Source organism: Dipteris shenzhenensis, chromosome 33 (genome assembly GCF_047967505.1).
Source record: "Dipteris shenzhenensis isolate YYH24624 ecotype China chromosome 33, Dip_SZ_1.0, whole genome shotgun sequence".
In the NCBI taxonomy this organism is placed as follows: Eukaryota; Viridiplantae; Streptophyta; class Polypodiopsida; order Gleicheniales; family Dipteridaceae; genus Dipteris; species Dipteris shenzhenensis.
In genome coordinates, this window is record NC_141628.1 from 42,498,688 (window position 1) to 42,526,591 (window position 27,904).

General features: G+C 43.4%; 1 protein-coding gene across 2 annotated transcripts in view; it reads right to left on the reverse strand.

The window, feature by feature from the left end:
- The window catches only part of LOC147880131 (carbon catabolite repressor protein 4 homolog 6-like), a 98,170-nt gene that overhangs the window by 10,669 nt on the left and 59,597 nt on the right, over positions 1-27,904 (reverse strand). Inside the window, exons 6-14 of one of the 2 annotated variants that reach the window (XM_087372143.1) lie at positions 25,465-25,546; positions 25,338-25,384; positions 25,047-25,137; positions 24,755-24,847; positions 24,580-24,612; positions 24,120-24,223; positions 23,522-23,991; positions 23,129-23,337; positions 22,957-23,042 (exon numbers count right to left, since the gene is read on the reverse strand). In XM_087372143.1, the coding sequence (XP_087228269.1) occupies positions 22,957-23,042; positions 23,129-23,337; positions 23,522-23,991; positions 24,120-24,223; positions 24,580-24,612; positions 24,755-24,847; positions 25,047-25,137; positions 25,338-25,384; positions 25,465-25,546 (1,215 nt within the window). The remainder of the gene's footprint in view (positions 1-22,956; positions 23,043-23,128; positions 23,338-23,521; positions 23,992-24,119; positions 24,224-24,579; positions 24,613-24,754; positions 24,848-25,046; positions 25,138-25,337; positions 25,385-25,464; positions 25,547-27,904) is intronic. The other variant, XM_087372144.1, reaches the window with a different exon arrangement.

Below are 27,904 nucleotides of genomic sequence, written 5' to 3' on the forward strand. Positions count from 1 at the left end.
TCAATGACTGCATCATGATTAGTGGGATCATTTTGTGCCGGAAGAGAAACCTGCAAATCAGCATGAGGTTGTGGCTGATTATTGCTTAGTGGAGGGCCTGTAGGAGGCTCATGTTGCTGGTCAAAATCCTCTTCTAATGATGGCAGAGGTAACCAAGATTCAAAGGCATCAAACGTGTCAACATCTGGCTTTGCTTTGCAGTCCACAAGAGGAGAAGCTGAATGTTCAGCAAAGATTACATCTCTACTGACAATAATCTTCCCAGTATTTGGTTGATATAACCGTTACCCTCTACTCTCCTGGCTGTAACCAATAAATATGCATTTGATTGCCTTGTCATCAAGCTTATGTCTCAGCTGAGATGGTACATGAAAATATGCAAGAGACCCAAAAACTCTCATGAGTGAAAGTGAAGGTTTCCTGCCTTTCCATGCTTCATAAGGTGTAACAGTCTTCAATGCCCGTGTAGGTGATCTAGTTAGCACATAGTTGGCACACATTACTGCATCAAGCCAAAATTTATTGGGCAAAGACTTGGCCTTAAGCATGCATCTGGCCATGTCCATTGTGGACCTGTTTTTCCTTTCAAAAACAGGATTCTGCTGAGGGGTGTAAGGAGTAGTACATGAGTGAATAATGCCCCGTGAAGATAGAAATGCATCAAACTCCTTCGACATATACTCTCCCCCCCTATCTGTGTTGAGGGTGACAAGCTTACATCCTGATTCATTCTCAACCATATTCAGCCATCTCTGAAAGCATAGCAAAACTTCAGATTTGGCTGGCTTTGTGTCACCACAATGTAAATATCCTAAGTCAAAGTACAGTTGACCATTTATTTGATCTTAATTAAAGAATGTTATATGTGTTAATTACGGTCAAAGAGTTATTTTAATGGTCAAAGGATTGACTACGGTCAAAGATACTTGACTCCAGTCAAGTAAACCTGACTACGGTCAGAGAATGTTGACTTCGGTCAACAAGACTTGGCCTGCGCCAAGAGGGTTAACCCCGGTTAACCAAGATGTGCCAACCTCGGTTGGAGAGACTTGGCTATAATTAAAGCGCCTTGACCTTTGGTCGAAGCTCTTTAATTATAATCAAGAGTGTTGACCTCGGTCAACCAGAGAAAATATATATATATATTTATTTATATATATATTTGTTTAGATGTGCACATGTGTTCAGTGGGGACGCCCACCGTGACTAGGATTAGTCCACAGTGTGTTATTTGCATGCAAAGCGCTAACAATTAATGGGTACCATGGTGGTGCGCTTTAATTAATTGTTGCAGGTACTAGGAAGGATTATTTTCCTAAGCGAGATGGGAGCCTGACAAGCACCTAGGAAGCGGTTCGTGTGACCGAGAGCCTGGAAGACTCCAGAATGGCCCTATGTGGCTTGTAATAAGAGTTAGTCTAGATTTTAGACAAGTGGCATGTTGCCAATTTGAATGGGGCTAGAAGCTCTTGTAAAAAAGAGAGTTCTTTTGGACGTTTTAGAGAGAGAGTTACGAGACAGCTTGAAGCTGAACTTTTGTAACAGTTTTTTCTAAAAGTAATAAAGACCTTCGGGGGGGTCCAGCCCGACAGTTTGTCCTGGGCCCTAGTGTCTGTCCAGAGAGAGGGAGAGCTTTGGAGAAGGGAGAGCTGTGGACAGTTTTAAATTCAGTTCTAGAGCTTGGCTTCACAGAAGATTCAGTTCTGGTTGTATTCAGTTCTGGTTGAATAGTGACTGGTTGTATTGGTATCAGAGCGAGGTTTCACAGCTTCCTCAAACTGTGACGATCTAAAGCTAGAAGGCTCACAAGCGAGCGACGAAAGCACAAGCCAGCGACGATCCAAGTCATCAAGAAAATGTGTCGCATCTGAAGTGTAGACTGCGTACACTTTTCTGTTTGTGGTATCCGCGTTGAGGTGGGAACAAGCGTAAAACTCTAGGAGTTCCTTTGACGTTGGCTATGCTTTTGATAGGACTAAGAAATTGCCGCCAACATCGCTTTGAGCGTCTGGTAGCGTGGAGCCTGGGCGTAGGGGAGTTCTCCGTTGATGATTATCGAGGCTTTCTTATGTATGCGGGCACAGAGGAAAGGAAGAGGCCGGTTGAATTTCGTCGTTAGATGAAGCAAGGGCTGAAGGTTAGCGCAGAAAAGTAAAGTGTGTGATGATTCGGGTGGATCAACGACGCCTTTACGTATCGGCTAATTGATTCGCTGGCTGACGAAAGATCATCGCTTCTCCAGAGACACTGAAACTGCGACGCCCGACGACGATCAGCCCACGACCAAGGTTTGGGCAGGCGCTGACGTGGCGCTGACGTGGCGCGGGACACGTGGCGCAGCACACGTGGCATACACCGAGCTGACGTGGCGCAGGACACGCGTGGATGCTGACGTGGCAGCATGTGCAGGCTGATGACGTGGCAGTACACGTGGCACACTGACACGTGGCAGCCAGCCTGGCAGACCAGTGGCTGAGTTAACCCTGGTACAGTTAAACCCTGGTTGGTTGACCTGTGGTTAGTGAAACCCTGGTTAAGTCAACTGCAGTCAGTTAACTCTGGTTAGTTGAACCAGTGTCCAGTCAGTTCAACTCTGGTCCAGTTAATCTGGCCTAACCAGATCAGTTTGGTTGGTGTAACCAGAACCAGTTAGTCTGGTTAGACTAACTAGCAGTCACTTCATCTGGTTACTGTTTTCACCAAAAAAAAAAAAAAAAAAGAGACAGTTGCAGAGACAGTTTTGGCTATCAATTTTCTCCTGCCTGTCAGGTTTTTACTGTCAGAAAAGTAGCAGAAAACCAGAGAAAAGCAGAGAAAACAGAGATTTGCAGAAAAAGGAGAATGCATGCCTTTGAGCAGTAAAAAGAGGGAAAAACAGATGCCTTTTGAAGCCATCTGCAGCAGCCAGAACAGGGCAACATAGTTGATGATGCTTTGGCAACTGTGTGGGTACATGCCTTGAACTGACAGCCAGTACTGGCATAGATTGTGAATGCAAAACACCTCTTGTTGAGGTACCTTTTCTGTTGGAAAAGCAAAGGTAGTGTGCATCAGTTACCCGCACTCTGTGAGAAATCTGCAGATCTCAGAATATGGATCAATCACCTATCCAGTGGGATTCTCAAGATAGGGATGAGCATCCAAGACAGAGGAATGTGCTGCAAACTCAACAAGAATTTGAACAAATGGTACGCACTCGTATACAAGAGCTGGAAAATCTTAAAAGGGATCCCAGGGCTCAGCATTTGTTTCCAGCAGAGGCTATGCCTGATCCAGTATATGACGTGCCAATGCCAGAGGCACACTCCCGTGTACAGTCTGAGAGAGAGAGATCTCATAGATCTCATAGAAGACGGTCCCATAGTAAAAAGAGATCGAGGCATCGTCACCGATCTCCTAGTTCATCACCGTCCACCTCGAGTTCGACTTCTGTGTCTTCTTCTTCCTTATCAGATAAACCATCCAGGAAAAGAAGGAAACACGAGAAGTCTGGGAAGAGAAAGTCTTCCAAAGCGACCAAGGAATTTAAAGAGGGAGGAAAATCTGTCAAGTTTATGACCTACAATGGACAGTATGGTCATACAGACAAAGCATTGCAGTTTATCAGACAGTTTGATGCTGCATTTGGTACAGAGAAATTTTCAGAATCCTCCAAACTAAGAATGGTCAGCTTACACTTAACAGCAACGGCTAGTGCATGGTGGAGTGCACTGACTACAGATGGGTCAGCCCCAAGAAAGTGGAAGGGCTTCAAGAAAGCCTTCTACCAGCAGTTCATGCCTAAACAGTTCAGAGACCATGTTCTTCAAGACTGGGACAGCTTGCACATGGATGCAGGAGATACAGTGGATGGGTACAACCAAAAGTTTTGGGATGCTTATTTGCAGGTTGCACCGTTCAAAAAGATCTCCAAAGGTACCCAGATGAGAAAGTACAGAGCAGGTCTCACTCCAAGAATTCAGGCAGTAGTAAATGCTTTGGGGGCAAAGAATATTCAAGATCTTATGCATTCAGCCTCAGTAGCGAGTCTTGTACCGCTACAAGATCCATCTACAGTGCCATCCTTGCATGCAGGACGTGCTGATAAAAAGAAATCTGATTTTCAAAAATCAGAAAAGAAAGAGTCCCCTAAGGCTGAAAAGAAAGGGTTTCAGTCTCAGAAGCCGAGGGGTACTCAGTTCTCAAAGACCTATAAAGGCAAATCTACTTTTACCCCTGAACAGATAGCGGAATTCCGTAGAGATGGGAAATGCTTCAGGTGCGGTAAAGAGGGGCATGTGGCTGCCCAGTGCCCAGAAAAGCCTTCATCATCGAAGGGAAAAGAGGCAGAGAAGCCACGAGGACCGCAAAAGCCAATGGCGGGGGGTATTCCTGATATACTGGGTCATGCTTTGAACCCAGAAGAACGAGAATTGCTGCTATCATGGGGCAAAGTTAGAGACCAGCAAGCGCTGATTTTATTTGATCCAGGGGCTACTGATAATTTCATATCAGAGGATCTAGCCCTGAGGCTGGGAATAAAGACGGAAGAGCTAGGCAGGGCTTTGGATGCCGATCAAATGTTTTGTGGGAATCCTGTGCCAGTTACTCCCTTGATAGGGAAGCTCCGTCTTCATATTCAGAGTTATGTGGATCAGGAAGACTTCTTCATTTCTCCACTGAAACATTATGATGTAGTTTTGGGGATGCCTTGGTTTCACCGCAAGGCAGTGAAGTTGACTCTTCCTGAAAGAGTGCTGGAATTTGTACATAGGGGGAAAAATCAGCGTGTAATTGCCAGGAATAAAGGGGACACTATCCCCATTGTATCTGATGTTTCATGCAGTAAAGCAATAAAGTCTGCAATTTCTGCGTACATGGTTTTTGTAAAAGAAAAAGAGACTGATATGCATGCTGAAATGGATGATGCAGACAAAGATAGGTTTCAGTTTTTGGTAAACTTTAAAGATTGCTTTTCTGATGTTTTACCAGGGGAGTTACCCCCAGAGAGACCAGAAGATCATCAGATAGAGTTAATGCCTGGTAGTGAACCACCAAACAGACCCCCTTATAGAGTCAGTGCGACTCAGAGAGAGGAGATTATGGCTCAAGTACAGGACTTGCTGTCCAAAGGCTTGATTCAGCCCAGCTCGTCTCCTTTTTGTTCCCCTGTACTGTTAGTACAGAAGAAAGATGGTTCATTCCGTATGTGCGTTGATTATCGCGCACTGAACAAAATGACCATCAAGAATAGATTCCCTATTCCGCGTATTGATGATGTCTTGGATCAGTTAAATGGAGCTTCAGTTTTCAGCAGGATAGACTTAAAGAGTGGCTACCACCAAGTGAGGATACAGCCTCAGGATGTGCATAAGACAGCATTCCGCACAACATTCGGGTTGTATGAATACTTAGTGATGCCTTTTGGATTGACAAATGCTCCAGCCACGTTCAATAGAATGATGGATCGCATCTTCCGGAAGTACAGGCATTTTACGGGTACTTTCTTTGATGATATCTTAGTTTTTTCTAAGACAGAGGAAGAGCACAGAGAACATCTTGCTATAGTGTTTCAAGAGCTGAGAAATCATCAGCTCTATGCAAACAGCAAGAAAAGTGAGTTCTTCTTGGAAGAAATCCACTATCTGGGGCATATAATATCCAAGAATGGGATACAAATGGATCCAGCAAAGATCCGTGCCATTCAGGAATGGCCAGAGCTGAAAACTGTGCATGAAGTTCGAAGCTTTTTAGGCTTGTGTTCTTACTACAGAAGATTTATCAGACATTTTGCTGATATTGCAGCTCCATTACATGACCTCACTAAGAAAAATGCAGCTTTCACATGGGGATTATCACAGAAGAAAGCATTCAATACACTCAAGGAAAAGTTGACTACAGAGCCTATTCTGGTAGTTCCGGATCTGTATCAGTCTTTTGATGTGGATTGTGATGCTTGTGGAGAATGTGTTGGGGCTGCATTGCATCAGAATGGTCATGTAGTAGCCTATGAAAGCAGACGACTTCGGGATGCGGAAAGATATTTAGGAATCTATGAGAAAGAGTTATTGGCTGTAATTCATGCTATCCATACATGGAAACACTATCTTTTGGGTGCAGATTTTACTGTCAAAACAGATCACCAAAGTCTGAAATACTTTTTGACTCAGACTAAGCTTTCAGAGAAGCATATGAAATGGGCAAACATGCTGTCAATGTATCATTTTCAGATTGTCCATACTCCAGGAATTCGGAACAGAGTGGCAGATGCCTTGTCCCGAAGACCCCAGGTCAATAATGTAACTATTGCTTATCATCAGGACCTGGAAGACATGAGGGAACAATATGCTCATGATTCTGATTTTGGTGAAATTTTACAGCAGATGCAAGAAGGGCAATCCACCAGTCACTATTCCCTGAAAGATGGGTATTTAATGAAAGATGATTGCCTATGCATCACCCAGGAGATGAGGAAAAAGATTTTGGAGGAATGCCATGCACCTCCCTATGCTGGACACAGAGGAATTACAGCAACAACTCTAGCTCTAGAGAGGTATTTCTTTTGGCCAGGAATGCGGAAAGATATACATCAGTTTGTTACTGAATGCCTTACGTGTCAGAAAATGAAGTATGATAGACAGAAGGCACCTGGCCTACTTATGCCTCTTCCCGTGCCTCAGGCACCATGGGAAAATATTACAATGGACTTTATTTTTGATTTGCCGAGATCAAAGTCAGGGAATGATGGGATTTGGACTATCATTGATAGATTCAGCAAGCAAGCTCATTTCCTTCCGGTTCGCAAAACCATAAAGGCAGATCATATGGCTAAGTTGTTTATGGCACAGATCTTTAAACATCATGGTATGCCTAAGTCCATTGTTAGTGATCGAGATCCCAGAATGACCAGTCTATTCTGGAGAGCTTTATTTGATAACATGGGGACGAATCTGAATTTTTCTTCTTCTTTCCATCCCCAGACAGATGGTCAAAGTGAAGTAGCAAATTCTACCATTTTGGATATGCTGAAATGCTACGTGGGTGACCAGAGTTCAGACTGGGAAAAGTACCTACCGTTAGTAGAGTTTGCTTACAATAATACAGTACATAGCTCTACAGGAAAAGCCCCTTTTGAAGTCATATATGGGAAGGTGATTTTGCCACCTATATTGAGGACTAAAGATGAAATATTTGCAGCTGATCAGTTTGTAAGAGACCTCCAGACAGCTTACAGCCAAGTCCGGACAGCAATTGAAAGGTCTCAAGAGAAACATAAAAGGGCTGCAGATAAACATAGGAGACAGTTGGATCTCAAGGAAGGGGACTGGGTACTTTTAAAGTTTGAAAAAGCTAGGCTCCGCAAGTTTAAAGGCAAACAGAAAGTGTATGCAAAGTTATCTTCCAGATACTATGGCCCTTTCAGGGTTACAGAAAGAATAAATGAGGTTGCATACAGATTAGCATTGCCAGAGCATTGGAGGATTCACAATGCATTCCATGTGAGTCTTCTAAAGAAATTTCAAGGACCAGAGCCTACAGAACCAGTATCAGAGGATCCACCAGAAGTGGATGAGCTGGAGGAAGTCCTTCAGCCAGAGCAAATTGTGTACCATACTGTACGTAAAGGCCCTCAGGGTAAGGAATTTTACAGGTATCTTGTAAAATTCAAGAATTATACGGCATTAGATGCCAAGTGGATGGACGAAGACATGTTATCCGATCATCCACAGCTTTTGGATGTTTACAAGGAAGCTTTTCAGTTGAGGTCAACTGAATAGAAGCCGAGGGGATGTCACCACAATGTAAATATCCTAAGTCAAAGTACAGTTGACCATTTATTTGATCTTAATTAAAGAATGTTATATGTGTTAATTACGGTCAAAGAGTTATTTTAATGGTCAAAGGATTGACTACGGTCAAAGATACTTGACTCCAGTCAAGTAAACCTGACTACGGTCAGAGAATGTTGACTTCGGTCAACAAGACTTGGCCTGCGCCAAGAGGGTTAACCCCGGTTAACCAAGATGTGCCAACCTCGGTTGGAGAGACTTGGCTATAATTAAAGCGCCTTGACCTTTGGTCGAAGCTCTTTAATTATAATCAAGAGTGTTGACCTCGGTCAACCAGAGAAAATATATATATATATTTATTTATATATATATTTGTTTAGATGTGCACATGTGTTCAGTGGGGACGCCCACCGTGACTAGGATTAGTCCACAGTGTGTTATTTGCATGCAAAGCGCTAACAATTAATGGGTACCATGGTGGTGCGCTTTAATTAATTGTTGCAGGTACTAGGAAGGATTATTTTCCTAAGCGAGATGGGAGCCTGACAAGCACCTAGGAAGCGGTTCGTGTGACCGAGAGCCTGGAAGACTCCAGAATGGCCCTATGTGGCTTGTAATAAGAGTTAGTCTAGATTTTAGACAAGTGGCATGTTGCCAATTTGAATGGGGCTAGAAGCTCTTGTAAAAAAGAGAGTTCTTTTGGACGTTTTAGAGAGAGAGTTACGAGACAGCTTGAAGCTGAACTTTTGTAACAGTTTTTTCTAAAAGTAATAAAGACCTTCGGGGGGGTCCAGCCCGACAGTTTGTCCTGGGCCCTAGTGTCTGTCCAGAGAGAGGGAGAGCTTTGGAGAAGGGAGAGCTGTGGACAGTTTTAAATTCAGTTCTAGAGCTTGGCTTCACAGAAGATTCAGTTCTGGTTGTATTCAGTTCTGGTTGAATAGTGACTGGTTGTACTTTGAAAAGATATATCCAGCAATATCTTGTGAAATCATCAATGAGAGTCATGAAATACTTGTACCCCCCAATGGCATTTGTCCTCATTGGGCCACAGACATCACTGTGCACTAGCTGCAATTTCCTTTGTGAGAGTTTTGGACAATTCTTTTGAAAAAGAAATCGATGCATCTTACCCAAAAGACAACCCTCACACACATGTTTGGAAACTGTGTGAGTCTGAGGTACATCATTTGCCATCTGCTATGAATGTAGCTTTGCAAGAGCTCTATAATTGAGATGGCCCATTCTCTCATGCCAAAGATGAGTTTCAGCAAGCTGTGAATCTGAAATAGCCAATGCTTCAATAGAAAGTGCAGCTGAATGATGATCAAGGTGATAAAGCCCTTTTTGCAAAGTGCCAGCGAGAACTATGGCATTGTCATCACGAAGATCATAAACTAGGCATCTGTAGCCATCAAAAATCACTCTAAATCCTGAAGTAGCAATTGCTGAAATTGAAATCAAGTTGACTTCAATTCCATGCACAGAAAGAACATTTGTCAGAGTGACAGGATGGCTTGAAATGGATGTGAGCTGCACATCTCCAACTCCTTTTACAGCATATGAAGCATTATTAGCACATGTAACAGTCCCCCCTCGAGGTGCATTAGCTAAAGAATGAAACAACTGTCTGCAAGATGTGACATGCTTGGAAGCACCACTATTGAAGTACCAAGACTGAGCGTCATTAGCAATAAAGAATGCATCAGCTTTGGAGGGATCAAATGAGCAATGGACAGCCCATGCCCAATCATCCTGAAGAGCATGTGCATGTGAAGCATCTTCTAGCTCATGGGATTCAATAGCATGTGAGGCATTAACTCTCAATCCTGCTTTCTTTTTCTCCGAAGCAATGTGCTTCCTGCATTCTGAAATGCCATGTCCAGGCTTGCGACAATAGTTGCATCTTTTCTTCTTTGACTTATCTACTGTATTTTTAGATGCATGGAAGGAATTGCAGCTGCTATGGCTTGCCCATAGGCTTGGAAGCCTTGCCTCTTCCTGTCTGCTGTGAAGCCAATGCATGATCAGGAATAATGGCTTGTCTATTAGCTCTACTTTGTTGATCAAAAGAATAGTGGTCTGGATTACCCATGGCCACTAATCGAAGGGTTGTAGCAAACCCTTGATATGTATCTAGCAATCCATTCAATGTGATACTAACAAGCTGTGAATTTGGCATTGGCAAGCTGTTCCATGAGGTCCTTGACCTTTGTCAGGTATGCGTCCATAGAGTCACCTTCATTCATACTGACTTCCTGTAATTGCCTTCTCAAATATGCAACATGAGCTTCATTGCGAATCTAATAGAGAGAAGCCAATTTATCCCAAGCATCCTTTGCTATCCTGCAAGACCAGATGTGTGGAATAATGATTCTCTTGCATGATAAAGCAATGCATGAATGTGCATTTGCATCTCTTGCATCCCATCTTGACTGTTCTTGAGTTGGAAGAGTAGCAGCAAGAGTGCTAGAGGAAGAGGCATCAGGAGTAGTACCCCCTGCAGAGGGACCAGCAGTAGAGGCAACCACTGTAGCATTGGCTGGCCTCAGATCAGCCCCAGAAACAATATTCCACAAATGCTTTGCAACAAGAAAATGCTTCATGAGATAAGACCACATCAGATAGTTGGTGCCATCCAACTTATCATCTTCACGAAGAACTCCAAATAAATCTTGATTGTTCCCAACCATAGCAAATGTGATACCCTGAAAAAGACCTGAAAACCCAAAAGCCTCAAGGCTATCACTGCAAAAAGCTGGCTGTCCAACAATGACAACAAATATCTGCAAATTTCTAACCCAAATCAAAGAGCAAATGCAGATCTGACCCAAATGTGACTGTGGCAGGCAATGTTCACTGCAAAAACAGCAAATCTGGCAAAAACCCCAAATTTATTGAGGGCAAATAGGCCAAAAATAGGGCATATACAAAAAAGCCCCAAATTTTGCTGAAATTTTCGCAAATGTGACCCAATGTATGAAGATGTTTTGCAAAAGTGACTCAATGTCCTGCAATATTGACCCAAATGAATAGCCTCAAGGCTTGAAAATGCAAAAGTATGAGTTAATGTCCCAAACTCAAAAGTATGAGTTACTACTCAGTTGAAATTTAGCTTTCAACGCAAAAGCCCCAAATTTTTGTTGACCAAATTCCGGATCAAGTAAAATTGTACGGATGTCAATACGGTAACAAGTACTATGCCGGTGCGAAAGCAGTACGTTGCTTGTACGGAACAGTGTACGACAACTGTACGGAGCTGTACGGTAGCCTGGTACGTGCACACGTGACTGTATGGAGAAGCAGTACGGAATATGCACGATGTACGGATCAGGTACGATGGAAGCATGATGTACTGATGTAGGTACGTTCCCACGTGGCTGTACGGTGACGCAAATCCTGTGTGTAGGCTATACGGTGTAGGCATGTCGAACAGTACGGTGATGCAAGTACTGATTTGTACAGTGGCGCAAGTACCGTGGCTCTGGTACGAGACAGACAATACAACGCAAGTACGTAAGTTGTACTACGTAAATACGATGACAAGTATAGAACCCAGTATGAATAGGTATAACAGGGAGTCCGGGGGCAGGAAGACAAGTCAAGCCCCGCTTTGATACCACTGAGGGATCGATTAGGAGAGAGAGAGTGCAAGTAGCTAAAGAAGCGATGAGTTAGCCGTCACGTCAAATCTTGGATAAACCAAAAACAAAGGAGTACAAGGTACAAGTACCTAGACCTAGGACTAAGTGTCCTAGGTGTCACATAGGACTAAGTCCTATGTGGCCTAAAAGACACTAACACTATAAGTGTCTTTATTTATGCCTACAAGGCACATACCATGGCCTATAGGGCATCACTAGAACCAGTTTTGAGAAAAGTTGGGGAAGTGGCTTATAAGTTGAAGCTTCATCATCCTCTATAATACACAAAAGTATTCCATGTGTCACTTCTCAAGAAATATTTGGGACCTAAGGAGCAAGTTATGGAAGAGCTACCTCCTATGGATGAAGAGGGCCAGATTGAGTATATACCTGAGAAGATCCTTGGATTTAGAGATTATGTGTTGAGGAACAAGTCCTACTTGGAATATTTTATCAAATGGAGAGGTCTGCCTGATGAGGAGTCTTCTTGGCAGCCATCTATAATTGTGGAGTAGTACCCTCATTTGCTTAGCTGATTTCTATGGCTGAAATTGCATCTTTATGGGCAGATCTGATTTTCTTTTGCTCTATGGCATATATGGACATGTTGCAGCCAGCACTCACTATTTTTTTCAGATCAGCATGTCTCCCACTGGATTATATGATCAGATCTGTTATATTGGACAGCATAGCTCTTCCACCCTGTTGCTTGGTCTCTTGGGAATATTATATGATCCATTTACAGGTCAGCATGCCTGCAGGGAGGTATTTGACTAAGAAACTTCATTGTTCAGCTGATATGACCAGAATTGAGCTATTCAGGTTTACAAAGAGAATTGTATATCCAGGTTACAGCCTTTTCAAATTTGAGGACAAATTTCTATTTGAGGAGGCAGGATTGTAACAGAGGATGACTTTTACTTAGGCTAAAAGTTAGTGGAAAGGCCTTTATTGGCTTGTAAGTGTTTTTCCTTTCTTTAGGGGATACCATAAGTTGCCACATGGCATCCTAGGAGGTAATCCCATATGCAATATTGTTTTGTACTCACCTAGGCCATACCTATATAAGGGTCCTAGTTGTACTTGGCAATTATTCATGATTTGTACTTCATTACTGAAATAGAACACACAGCAAGAGTTCCATTACTCAACTGAATTCTAAAAAGGATTGATTCCTCCTGTCCTTGTGCAGCCCCTCACAAGTCTCTGTTGTAGGTCCAGTCCATGACCTTCCAATCCTATCTTTTTCCTAAAACATAAGGTACTTCACTACTCTAACTTTCCTACATATTCTACCAAATTTAGTGGTGTTTACTATCAATTAGGAGCAGTCCGGTTGCAAGGAATGTTTTCTATCATTGTAGGCAAATTCTAACAGGGGCAGCCACTTGTCCCACATGTGTTGCTTCAATGAAACATATGCTCTAAGCGTATCCTCTAAAGTTTGGTTGACTATTTCCGTCTGACCATCCGGATGATCCCCACTACTCATTCCCAACTCAATCCTTAGTGCCTCAAACACTACAATCCAAAAATGACTGGTAAATTTAGCACCCCTATCTGACACTATGGATTTGGGTAATCAATGTAGACAAAATATATGTTTAATAAACAAATCCGCCACTTGTGGGGCACTAACAGACTCTCTACTCGGACTGAAGTGAGCCATCTTGGTAAGACAATAAACTACCACAAGGATAGAATCATATCCACCTTGTGTTGTAGGCAAACCTACAATAAAGACCATGGAAATGCTCTCCCACCGACGTAGTGGTATTTCCAAGAGCTGTAAAAGTCCGGGTGGCTTCACTCGTTCTGCTTTACTTGACACGAAAAACATGTCACATGTCCCGCACATGGGTTATCATGGCACTGTTAAATGACTCTCTACCTGAGATCATTCTGGTTAGGTACTACTACCTTGCCATTTCTTTTCAGCATACCATCTTTTATGGTATATCTTGCATAAGTTTGGCCTTTTCTGAATGTCAGGTCATCCTTTTCTCCGGGTTTAAGTACATGAGTCTTAGGCCAAGGGCTCAGGATGAACTCGTCCACCTTTTAAGTTTCTCTAATCTCGGTCATTAGAGCACTCTCTAATACCATGAAACTCATATTATGCATAATGTGTAACAACACATCAGCAACTTTATTATCCTTCCCTCTTCGGTACCAAATCGTTAAGTTAAAACTGCTGCATGAGTTCTGCCCACCTAGCTTGGCGGCCTCTCAAGTCAGGTTGTTAACAAAATGTTCCAGAGTATCATGATCAACATCAACATAAAACTCTGACCCATATAAATAATGTCTCCATGTTTTCAAAGCATGGACAGCAGCATACAACTCTCATTCATGAGTTAGCCAATTTAGTTGAGAGGGAGAAAGCTTCTTGCTTTCAAAGGCTACTGGCCTTTTCTCTTGAAAAAGAATTGCTCCTATCACAATGCCACTTGCATCGGTTTCAATGAAAAACGGTTTCTGGGAATCAACTATTTTTAGCACCGGTCTTGAGACCACAGCTTGTTTTATGGTGTTAAAACTATCCAGTTGATTCTGTCCCCATATAAAATGCACTGTATTTGAGGTCAAATCAATCAATGGCGATACTATCACGGCATACCCTTTGATATGCCTTCAATAAAATTAGACAAATCCCAAGAATGATCGGAAAGTGGTCAAACTTTAAGAAATAGGCCAAGTCAGTATCGCAGCCACTTTCTTTTGATCCATTTCCACCCCTTAAGGAGTAATAATGAATCCTAAATATTCAAGTCTTGCCATCACACAAGCTGCGCAACGCCCGTCTCTGCACGTTCTCTTCAAAAAAACAATAGGCCAGATTCCGTCGACTTAACAACCCTATTAGACCTACCCTGCACCATTCCTGGGTATTAGCACAGTATTTACGAAATTACAATATGGTCAAGCGGCTCTCAGCCCACGAGCCAGCGCAGACGTCAAGTATCCTCCAGCCAGCCCACGACCTACTCACGTGAAGAAGCTCATCCTAAGAAATCCATCAAATCCCTTGTGCGTCGATCGCCACCTTCATAACCAACGATAAACGCAGCAAGCTCAACCCTGATCAACGTTGTCTACTCCAACTGGCAAGCTTCGTCAGTAAATTCAATACCGACATGATTATACCCAGCAATCCTCAACTGCTAACACCAAAACTTCCTGTCAAAATCACGAGCATAGGCACACTATCTTTCCACCCATCCAACCTCTGGTAAAGCTTGCTCAAATCATTACGTATAATTTCACACCAGCTTAGCTTTTCCAAAGCCCTCATCTCCCTAGATGAATTTGGATGCCACATGTCCTAATTGGAAGCCCCTACCATGCACTGTTTTTTTACCCCTCTTGGAATAACATAAATTCCATTTTCCCCTTAGCAATTTCCACATTTAGGTGCACCTAGGTCCTCGACCTTAGATTCGTCTAGTATGTGCCATGTCGCCCTCACCGAGGACCTTGGCATTGATTCCTTTCACTGTTTACTTGAAACACAACAAATTACAATATAAAAGTCGGTCCTCTAAAAGAAAATGTCTACTGACCCTTCCGAGGTCATGTTACCTCGACTTGAGCATAACACGGTGACCCCCAAGAGGCAAGGCGACCTGTTTGGAGGCTATGCCTACTGCCGGAAGCTGAACAGGAGGTGAAGCGATTTCTCTATATGCTGGTTTCTGCTGTTTCCGGGCTCCAAAAGTGGTGCGATTTCTTCTATAGGCTGATTTCGTGCTGTTCCGGGCTCCAGGAGAAGAGGCGACCTTTTTTGCTGCTTCCCAGGTTGCAGACAGTCGCCAGAAAGTGGGGCGAATTTATTCCTGGCTGATTTCTGTCAGTTGCTGTTGATTTTGAGACCTTTTCCAAGTGGGACAACCTGTTTTGGAGCTGCCTTTGGGCCTGTTGTTTGCTGGATTCAGGGTTTTCCAGTTCAAACGACTTGTTTCCAGTGGATTCTAGGTAGAGGAAGGCTGGTCGTTGCCTACTTTTGCCATTTCCGGATTGATTGTTGGCTGGTTATTGTGTTTGGTATTGATTCCAAGCAGAGGAAGGCTGATTCATGCTGTTGGGCTGTGGCCAGGGTGCCTACACATAAGGGTGACTTGTTTTGGAAGGGTTTCGTGGTTGGTTGTGCCAAGGTTTGGCTGTCTTTGGCTTTTCTATAGTTGTTTAGCCGTGTCTAGCTGGTTGGGCACTTAGTTGTGCAACGTCGAGCATCTACCGTGGTGTGGTGAATGCACCATGGTTGTCCGATCGATCCCGCCAGTAGGTTGAATAAGGTGTTCCATGCTTCTTTCTCCCGTAGATGAGGATTGTTAGTTGGAACATACAGGGCCTTGGTGGTGTGCCACATCGCCTCTATAGGCAGATTATTCATACCTAGCTTCATCCAAGTGTTACTGGGGGTGCCACTCATATTCTTTTTATTCAAGAACACAAGCTGGATGCTAGAGACTATGCAAAGTCAGGTAAATTGCTTTCAGGTCACATGTTTTGGTCACCTGCGGTGGGACTTGCATTGGTGTCATGTGCATGGATTAGTATCTAACGTGTACTGGGTACACAAGACTAGCTCAGGTAGCCTGGGGAGGCTTAGAGCTAGGCAGGCTTGATTCTCGGGTTGAGTGGCAAGGGTACGAACCATTTACAGGTCTTCGCTATTTTTGGCGCTGGGGCCCAAGTCTATAAAAGGGGCCCATGGGGTTCAGTTCTCAGTGTGCCGATGGGAGCAAGTTTCGTTCCCAGGTGCTAGGTCTGTTCCTGGATTGAGTCGCGGACGCGCGCCTGCATCCTAGCGTAGCCCAAGGCCCAGTGGCAAATCCCAGGCTTCACAGCGCCACCTGGTGGTATGGGACACCAGGCTGGTTTGGATCTGATTGGGAGTTCGTGCCAGTAGATCAGCTCGTGGCTCGGAGGGGACATCTCCTGATTCGGGATCACATCCCGTAGATGTCATGGTTGGGTGGTGAGCAGCCTGCTCAATTTCTCACGTTGTGTGTGTTTGTTCGTAGATCAGAGGTTTTAGGAGTGCTGGGTCGTGTCAATTGGTATCAGAGCCAGCTTCTGAGGTAGGAATTTTTTATGCGAGTACTTTGGACGATTTCTTCCTCCAGGTATGCCCTAAAATTCGAAATTTGCTGCTGCAAATTCTGGTTGGTTCATGGGTTATCAGGGGTAGTCAGGATGTAGGGAAAAGGTAGTGGTACTTGGTTTAGGAGTTTCAGCCGGTCTCGCCTGCTTGGCTTGACCACTCGGCTGCGAACCACTCCCTCTACTAGCCCACTTCTTCTTAAACCCAGATTTCTTCGGATACCCATACTGGGTTCCGGCCTGTGCAAACCCACTTGGCTTGCTGCCCTTGGCATCCTCGTAGTTCAGGGCTATAGCTATTGCATCATCTAGCGTGTTCGCGTACTTAGCCCGAACTTCCATTTTTATTCGATCATTCAATCCAAATATGAAATCTTTCACTTGGATTGATTGAGGCAGGGGTTCATCAACCTTCATTACACTCTCTCGAAACTTATCAGTGTATTCTGCCACTGATAAATTTCTCTGACGAAGGTTCCTATATTGATCCCAAGCTCGGGATGCTTCGTCAAGAGGTAAGAAGTGTTTCCTGAACTCTCTTTTAAACCCCTCCCAGGTAGTGGATGCTATGCCATCCTTTTGTTGTTTAATCCACCACCGATCCGCTGCCTCACTGAACATGTGGGTGGCCTCGCGGATCTTTTTGATGTCATTTCTGATTTCACAAATGGCGAACGCTTCGTCCCATTTGTGTAACCAGGTCTCAATGACATCGGAGCTACGGTCGTTCATCCGGCCAGAATACTTTTCCGGTCTGTAATTTGCAATATTTGGCACTTTAGCCTTCCTAGGCTCGACCGTATGGACACTAGACTCCAGTTCCATTGGAGCCTTTCCCTTCTCTTCTCGAGAAGGTCTGGCAGACATACTCTGTAACACTCTCCTAAGTTCAGATTGCCCTGCATTGGCTTGTAATTGCTGCGCTAACACCTGTTGCAAGGCATCCTCCAGCAATGCAATCCTGCTAGATAAAGTGTGAGCTACTGGGCGCGATCCCTGCTGGGTCGGCCGGACTCCTGACTCACCAGGGTCCCTTCTGGAAGCCCCTTCTTCTGCTTCCATTCAGTTCAATAGGTGTTTTGTTTTGGGGTTTTTTTTTTTTTTTTTTAATTTAAACACCTCTAGAACACTGTATTCACAAGCTGACACAATTCAGTGTACAGACACTCTGATACAATTCCCTATACTAGGGAATACCTGCAATCCCACATGTACACTGACTAGGCATTTGACACCTGCATAACCCAAATAGCGCTTTTCCCTATACTAGGGAAATTCCTGCAACTAACTTTGACAGGCATATGCACAGGCATAATCTGTCCCTGCTATAAACCACAAGTCTATATATATGGACTAGCTATCCCTTTATGCACACTGCAACCCACAAACTGAATCTGTTTCTAACAAAACAGAAATGACAGAAACAAAAGGGAAAATGGGTAAAGTGCTCCCTGGTCTAAATCTGTATGAGGGAATCTGTCTCAGCTCCACATCACAGTTCGAGTCGCCAAAGCCTGCTATCTGATCGAAATGATAAGTCTCTGCCTCACGATCCAATCTCAGCTTACGAGCTGCCTACGTTGCGTTGGAGGGCTTTGACCGCAAGGGCACCAGGGAAGCAGGTCGACAACTATTACAAACCGACCTACACAGGCTTCTCTATGCACCCAATAGCCTTCAACCAGGCCACCTCGTCACAGCAGAGACACCTTCTACCAACGACCAACGAACAACAAACAGCTGTCGAAGACCTTCGTCACACGAACCTCTGTCAGGCCCGATCATTTACTATGATCAGTGCGGGAGGACTACGCTCAGACACGTCGTCATCACGTCGTCGTAGTTCATTATCCGTAATCCGTCCACTACGTCCATCGCATGGAGGTCACAAATAGAAGAGTCGTCCTGTTAAGCCTTCACTGCGTCGCAGACCACGGGCAGCAAACTTATCTACGTCAACCTGCCTTACGGGATCCCTCGTTCCAGCAACGACTCAGAACCTGGAGATTAACTGTTTTATTGCGTAGACCAATGTCGATCAAACCTCACGAACAGTCCACGTATCATATCACGTGCCTGCGCTCCACGCCTGCTAACCGCTACCAAAAATCAGAGACCCGTCACGTACTAATTCGCCGTCTGCTCCTCAGGTCTTCCGTTTCATCGTAGACCACGAATCCCCTCTCTTCCTCTAACTCTGGCTCTGATACCAATTATCACACGCTCTCTCTATTTTGTTCTCTCCTTCGATCACGGGAGTAGCACCATTTATTTCCTCCCAGCCATATTTTGCTAAGGCCTACGAGCAGGCAGAGATCTACGTTACAAATCACATGAATCATTATCTTCTCTTCTCTCTCTAGCCTCAGCAAACCCCAATTCCCTAGATAGATCTAGATGCCACATGTCATCTATATAGGGCCTTCCTAATGCAACATTTCACCCCTCTCTTGGGATGCATTTAATTCCTTGCCCCTAGGCACAATCTTAGCACTAGGCCCTTGGTCTTAGATCTATCTAGTCTGGTGCTATCAGCCCTCACCTAGGACCTTGACATTAAATCCCTCCCGATCATTTACATGAAGCGCAAACACATATATTACAGAGATAGATCCTTTAAGGGAAATGTCGACTGATTCTTCCGAGGTCATGCTACCTCGGCTAGAGCGTAACACCCCTGCTGATATTTCTGATGCAAATCAGAATTTACAGCCACCTCCCGATGCTTCAGTTCAGCCACAGGATGTCTTGCCACCTCCACAGGTAGTGGAACAGGTGGTGCAGCAAGAAATTGCAGACATACATGCAGCAAAAACAGTCCCAAACTGGCTGTTACAAACTCTCAGGGAGAGTAAAATTGATGCTCCATTACCTGGCAGGACTCGCAGTGTAGCAAGGCACATGGAAGGTGCTAATTCAGTGGAATCAGCATATGCAGGTACTCTTCTTGATGAGGAGGAGCCTGCCACATTCGAAGAAGCAAAGGACAATGTGCATTGGATGAATGCCATGCACGATGAGTTGCAGTCCATTGAAAAAAATCAGACTTGGGATGTTGTAGACTTGCCACCAGGTAAACATGCCATTGGCACACGATGGGTTTTCAAGGTCGAACGGAAGCCAGATGGCTCCATTGACAGATACAAGGCAAGGCTGGTTGCTAAAGGCTATGCTCAGAAAAAGGGCATAGATTAAGAGACATTTGCTTCTACATCCCGGATGACCACCATCCGATCTGTTATTGCAATGGCTGCACATTTTGAGTGGAATGTTCATCAGTTGGACATAAAAACAGCCTTTTTAAATGGAGACTTGCTGGAAGAGGTGTATGTCAAACAACCTCCAGGCTTTGACATTACAGCAAATGCACTTCAAGTATGCAAGCTAAACAAAGCTTTGTATGGGCTGAAACAGGCCCCTCGTGCATGGTATGCCAAGATTCATGCCTTTTTGACCAGCAAGGGGCTGCACAATAGTCCTACTGAGAGCACCCTCTACGTCAAGATGGATGGGGGGGAAATTTTAGTCATCCTTCTTTATGTTGATGACTTACTGCTCACAAGGTCCAATGAAATAAAATTGCAGATTTCAAAGCTGATTTGCAGACCACCTTTGACATGTCAGATTTGGGGCTGCTTCACTTTTATTTGGGGATCCAGTTCTCTCAAGAGAGATGTGGCACTGTTATGTCTTAGTCCAAGTATGTGCAGAAACTCTTGGACAAATTTAACATGCATGATTGTAAGCCCATAGCCACTCCCATGGAGCCGGGGCTGAAACTCACAATGCATGATGCAGGAGAATCAGTTGATGCCACATCTTACAGTCAGGCTGTTGGATGCCTCATATATCTCTGCAACACTAGACCTGATATTCAGTTTGCAGTATCTCAGGTGAGCAGGTACATGCACAGCCCAAAAACTATGCATTGGCAGGCAGTTAAGCACATCTTCCGTTATTTGCAGGGCACGAAGTCTTTTGGCTTGTTATTTCCAAGGGGGGGGTGACTTGCAGATGCATGTCTACAGTGATTCAGATTGGGCTGATGATTATGACACTAGGCAGTCCACTAGTGGCAATTGTTTCTTTTTGGGTAAATCTTGCATTTCATGGCTGAGCAAGAAACAATCTACAGTGGCTACCTCATCATGTAAAGCTGAGTACAAGGCAGCTTTCACAGCAACAGTTGAATGTGTTTGGCTGCGACGTCTATTTGCTGATCTTCATCTGTCTTTGGAGGGTCCTTCTCCAATTCTCACTGATAGTCAGAGTGCCATTGCACTGGCAAAGAATCCATTGTTTCATGCTCGCAGGAAGCACATTGAGGTTCACTATCACTACGTCAGAGAGAAGTTGCATGCAGGAGAGATCAGTATGATCTTTGTGTCCACACATGACAACGTTGCAGATATTTTCACCAAAGCACTACCACGTGAAAAGTTTGAGGCATTTTGCAGTGCCTTGAACTTATATCCGTTTGGTGATTGATCAGCCTTGTACATGACATTGGCACTGCAGGGGGGTGTTAGAATTATAGATATAATTCAGCAGTGACCAATGTAATTTAATAAGCTAGTTAGGGGCACTTTTCCCTCTTTAAGAGGTTTGTTCCTCTAACCGCCGTTAGTTCACTAACTATGGTTAGTGACTACTAAGGTTTTGTCACAGGACAAAACCTTATCTCTCACTCTTTCAGTTGTACTCTTTACACTCTTCTATTGCAACTCAGCTCTCAAGCTCACACTCTCTTGCTCTCTCTCTCTACGCAATCTTTCACAATTTGGACTATCATTGATGGATTCGGCAAGCAAGCTCATTTCATCTTGGTTCGCAAAACCATAAAGGCAAATCATATGGCAAAGCTTTTCATGGCATAGATCTTTAAGCACCATGGTATGCCTAAGTCCATTGTCAGTGATCGAGATCCCAGAATGACCAATCTATTCTGGAGAGCTTTATCTGATAATATGGGGACGAATCTGAATTTTTCTTCTTCCTTCCATCCTTAAACAGTGAGGTAGCAAATTCTACAGTGTTGGATATGCTGAAATACTACAAGGGTGACCAAGGTTTAGACTGGGAAAAGTACCTACCGTTGGTGAAGTTTGCTTACAATAATACAATTCATAGCTCCATAGGGAAAGCCCCTTTTGAGGTCATCTATGGTAAGGTAATTCTGTCACCTATCCTAAGGACCAAAGATGAAATATTTACAGCTGATTAGGGCAAGGAATCTTACAGACACATTGTAAAGTTCAAGAATTACTCGGCATTGGATGCCAAGTGGATGGATGAAGACATGCTGTTTCATCATCCACAGCTTTTCGATGTTTACAAGAAAGCTTTTCAGTTGAGGTCAACTAAATAGAAGCCGAGGGGATGTCTCAAGCTGTAAATATTCCAAAGTCAAAGCATAAGTTGACCATTTATTTATCATAATTACTCAGTTCTTCTTTTATTTAATTATGTTCAAAGAGTTACTTTCATTTTGTCAAAGTCTTGAGTTCGGTCAAAGATACTTAACCTTGGTTAAGTAAGGTTAAGTAACCTAACCTCGATTAGGAAGATCTGTCTTTGGCTAAGATGGTTAACCATGGTTAACCAAGGAACCAACACGCTGACTTCAGTCAGAGAGTGTTGACTTCAGTCAACAAGACTTGGCTCATGCCACGAGGGTTAACCTCGTTAACCACGGTGCACCAAGTTCGGTTGGAGAGACGTGGCCATAATTAAGGCGCTCTGACTAATGGTCAAGCCTCTTAATTACGACCAAGAGAGTTGACCTCGATCAACCAAGAATTGTGTTCTATGTTTTGTTCACGTGTTTGCTTGGTGGGAGCACCCACAGTGACTAGGATTAGTCTACGTTTTTTTTTTTTGGCATGCAAAGCGCTGACCATTAATGGGTGCCACGGTTGTGTACTTTAGTTAATGATTGCATGTACTACGAAGGATTGAAGAATCAAGCAATATGGAGCTAGGCGAGCGCTTCTAAGATCAAGTGTGACCAAGTGCTTCAAAGACTCTAGAGGTGACTCTAGTGGCATGTAATTAGGAAAGTAGATTAGAAATTCGACACTTGGCATGTTGCCAAATGAATGGGGTTTGAGCTCTTTGTAAAAACTATTCACATTTTGAATTCTTGTAACACAGCTCTACGCTGATCGCCTTGTACTCAGAATTTCTCAAGTAATAATATCCTTCGGGGGGGTCCAGCCCCACATGTTGTCTTGGGCCCTAATGTTTTGCAAAGAGAGGAAGTGAGAGAGAGAGAGAGAGAGATGTTTGAAAGACGTTTGGAAATGGTTTCAACAACCATGCTATAAAGACATTTTTGCAAGATGGCTGATTGTCAAGTTAGGAATAAAAAATATGATTACTTTTTAATATATTCAACATATTCCATAACATAACAATCAGATTCACAATTTCTTCCGTACCATATATAATCGACAGTGCCTCTAAAGTCTCTATGATATGTTGTTATAACAGGCTCTCCCTTGGCATCCCGACAGCCAACGGAACCCTGCAACACACAAATTCAGATGTTCAACACACCGTATTTCTAGAAAGGCAATTCAATTGTTATGATGTGATAAACCCAAAGCATACCTGAATTTCAGCATAAACACTACGCAGTTTCAAGTTATGCCGCACAATGGTGCTCTCTGGATTTCCAGTTGCTGTCTTCAATTCATCTAAATCCCATCCATGCTTATCTACAGTAAGATTGTCATTCTCTTCCACCTCCTTGGAGATTTTCTCAGGCATTCCAAGTGTAGAACTAGAAGCTGAAGCCAGATCTGCTTCCATCGGTACCCCTGTGATCCAAGCACATCAGTGATCAGATGAAACCCCAATATTTGTATTACTGTAACCAAGGTAAAGGCAGATCTCTGCTGCTGCTTTTTGAAGGTTGCTATCAAAACAGGCAATCAAGTGGAATTACTTCACTTTACAGCAAACTTGCAGAAAAGTAACAGGATGAGCAAGTATTCTCTTTACCCAGTACGCCACTGCTAATACCTTGAGTTACTTCATCTTCCTGAATATGTTCCCTTGTGGAATGTGTAACTTGAGAACCCAATGAGGTTTCTAGAATTTCCATGGTTCTGGACGATAGAAAACTGTCATTGAGTTCTTCGTTTCTTAGTTCATGTACACTTTCAAAGTCTGCCCCCACAGCTTTAGCCATACATTGTTCTTTAAGCAACACTTCTACACCCATACCACTGGAATCATTACCCTGGACAGGTGATGCATTATCGTTTACACATTTTGACCCATCCACAGAGTCTTTATAAGATGCTGTCAGTATTTCTGTGGCAGCAATTGCAAACTCTGTTGTGCTAATTTTATCTTTAAAGGCAAATCGAGCCCTTAGGGACTGCTTTACTTTATCAGCCAAGTTGGCCTCTGAATTGCTCCTTTGCAATACCTCCAAGCCCACCCTTGCTGAGTTTGCTACAGCATCCCTACAAAATAATATAAAAGCTCCTCAAAAGATCCCACAAGCACACAAAAAAGGCATCAATATGTGAAACCCATATCATCTGTTTCCCAAGGCAAGGATTTTAATGAAGAAAGGACGTAGTTTTCAGACCCAGCTTTTCTTGTTTTATTATCAATATGCTTGATTGATGCTGAGCTTGCCACCTCTGCTATTTGCCCTGAAAGGTAGCTGCGATCCAGCCCCGATACTTCCAGCTGCGGAATACAATGTAATCACCATGTGGAAATTCAATCACAAGAAAACTTGAAAAGAAAGCTAGTCCAAGGTCTATTTAGCTTTAAATTTGATATTAATGAAGCCTGCTGCCTACTGAAACTATATGCTTGATACATAGAGTTGTCACATGCGCAATAATAATAATGATGCCAACAGCTTTGACAAATGCACAAGCTGCTGATTAAACTATTACTTCATGATCAGAATCAACCTAATGGTAACCCTAATTTGCTTGGCCATCAGCTGTTTCCTACTCCTGCCTAGGGGGGCAAAAGCTTAAGAACAAGGACTAGTTTCCCAATACTTTTGCCAGCAAAGTTAAATAGAGTTGTACCTCTGATTGAGCAAGAAAGTCATAAACTGCACTCTGTATGGAACATGCAAAATCAAATTAAAAAATATATGATATCCAATCAGAAAACGACAGATATACTGAGCCTAGAGAATCCAAAAGCCGTGGAAACACTGTTCCTGCCCTTAATGCATATTCTCAAGATAAAGTGTCTTACCGAAGGAGTGCAGTTGAAACAACCCCCAATGACAACAGGAGCCCCATGCCACAAACTGGACAACTTATGAGCTTGCTCCAGAAAAGCCCGACACTGTAAAAAGGGTTTCCGTGGTCACGGACACTCCACATGTACTGTGCGTGCGTGTGAGGAGAGAGAGAGAGAGAGTGCATAGCTACAGAAGAAACTGGACAAGAGCAAACATATACAGAGCACATTTATTCTATCGTAGCATGCAATTAAGAAGAATCTCATGAAAGCATCACAAATTCTCAACCTACAATGCAGTCACCTGACCAAGCTTTATGTCACCCCGCTTTGGATTGAAAAGGACATGTATATTTGCTACAACCAGGCAATGGTTTTGACCTGGCCTTGCAGTTCTACATGAGACAAAAAGGACAATTCATACAAAGATGTGAAAGCTTAGATATGTATACAAAGATAATCATCCGAGCACAAACTCTCCTTAATGCCCTGGTGTGATTTCTACATCATCATGTAAACCCTCTCAACCCTAATCTACTGTCACACATGGTAATCAGAAACGAATATCGAGTATTCCACAGGAGCATAACAGTACCCTGATTCAGAAGTGCTTCCATTGTTCACAGTGCCTGACACAGTTGACTGGCAAGGAAAAGTTAGTATACATGTGGGTGCCAATAGTGGGTACTACGTACAACATGAGAGTAATGCATGAGATATACCTCCAGGACACAGAATTGTGCAACATTGTCTCTCATCCCCAGCCCACTGAACTCAAGGCTTTCCTCTTGCAGCAGTTTAAATCTGAATCATTTGCACAGACCAGCTCGACTGAGATCAGAGATTATACCCATTAGGCAAGAACTAAGGGTACCTGAACCAGGCAACTTAGTTTGACAAAAGAGAATGTGCCTGAACAAATCAAATACCATGACTCGTTTGTTTCTCTTACACAAACTTGGTTTGACTCAAACCAAACTATTCATGAGTGGCAACCAGTCTGACAAGATTATCCTATCGTTCCACAATATTTATGACAACACCACATGCAAAGCAATAATGTCCAGACTATTTGACTTAGTCATATCCAATAGTAGACAATCGACAATATTGGAAGGCACAAACTATGGACGAGTCCCTTATTTCAAAAGACTAAAACTTTAGCACCATAGACATATTTCAAAGGCTACTCATGATAATCTGCTGAGCTTTGAAAGACAACCCATTTCAATGCATGGCCTAGAACAGTTATCTAAGCGGTCAGAACTGACACAAATACATCTAGGTGGGCAAAATGAACCATGCAGTTGGACATCAAAATCATCACGCACGAGGAGAGCCCATGCATTTCACACGTAGTATGGAGCAGCTATTAAGACATCCCAATAAAATGTCAAAAGCAACCAAGGGTGTACACCAATGAATAAACTCGTACTAAAACATGCACGCATATGCACATGAGCATTTATTGGTACAAAATGTTTTGGACAGAGTTTCTATAAAGTTCATGGCAGGGGCTAGCATAGCACTGCCGCCTGAGCCCTTCATAATGCCCATCTCATGTCTGCCTTTGCAGCAAGTCATAAGCGCTGCCTATGTTTGCAGCTAATTGCAGGCTTGCGTTGATGACCATCTGTGAGTGCTCCTGCTTCGAGTCCAACTGATGAACATCGTCAATCTGCCGGTTCTCCTTGAAACTGCTATTGTGATTGCTTTTAATTGTTTGCTGCTTATCGTTGCAGCCCCTCTCTGTCTGTTTTTTGTCGTGCTTTGATTATTTGCTATGCAGGTGCAGGTGCATCAATTCACTCTGTAGCATCATTGCTTGCTGCTACAGTCATGTTGCTTAATTATATTACCCCATGAGAAGACTCATGTCCCTTGTCTCACATCAGTCTCTTATTTATGCAGCTGCGTTGTTGCTTGTTGTCTAAACTCATCAGCCTTATCTAATTTCAGATTTTCTGCTGTCACTTTTATGGAATTAATTATGTCACACTGCTGCGTCTGATGTTGTCTGAACTCAGTGTCTGCTGTCAAATTTACAGAATTAATTACATCACATCACTGCCTCTACTGCAGGTCTTGAGAAGTGTCCATCAACAGCGATCTCCACTCTTGAGATGAGAAAGAAAGAAAGAAGAAAGAAAAGAAAGTTAATGCCCATGGGGGACCTACAGGTCTATGGGACAGCAAAAAACCAGTTAATTCATCCGTGCAGGGAGTGCAAAAGGCAGCTCCCAGGACTGCATAAAGCGACTCCACGTTATTATAAGGTACTTACATTCTAGTCTTAAAAATAAGACCAAGAACGGCCATACATCCGTTTAATACTGAGGGTCTTTTGGTTTTGATTTAAACTCTATGTGGGCCACACACTCACGATATACCGCCCATTGTCCATCCTTCCTAGCAGCCTTGACCTTGGCTAATTTCATTGCCTTTTGGTTCAGCTAAGCTCATGCGAGTTATTCAGGTATCCATACCTTCATCCTTCAGCTTGTAGGATTGGCAAAGAAGCCTGATACGTATATCTCATGTGCTAAGTGTAATTATGGCACGCCCTCCAGAGAGACGAATTCTAGTTGTGGAATCATTTCCCAATTCATCTTCTTCCAGCCATACAATGCTAATTTGTGCTAGGGTCTCATTGTACGTAGCCTCCTCATTGAACCAGCTTTCAGGAAGGCATCTTATCCTGATCTTCAGCACATTGCTGTGTCTGGCTTCGTGCTCCTTAATCTCCGCATGAATGTCAGTTTTATTTACCTTTGTGTCCACCTCTACAATCACCTCCTTCTTGATTGTTTGCACTTCTGTATGAACAAGTTCCTTGAATGTAGAGACTGATTGGGGGTAGAAGGATAGGCTTTGCAGGTCTGCATTACTTCAGGGATTACAGCTTGCTTTACGTGCCCTTCGAGGTCTTGGATTTAGGTACCAAGACTGCCATCTATATAACCTTAGAGCTATTTAATGTTACAAGCTGCTCTCCCTCCGTTGCTGAGCCTTGCAGGGTAGCTTTCTAAGGGTTCACTCAGTCTGTGTGCCTTCCAAGCTATAAGCCTGCCCAACAACGGGTCTTCTCCAGTCCTTGCTCTAATACCATTTTCTGTGAGACACATGATTTGAAGGTCAACCTTGAGAGAAACAAGGTTATGA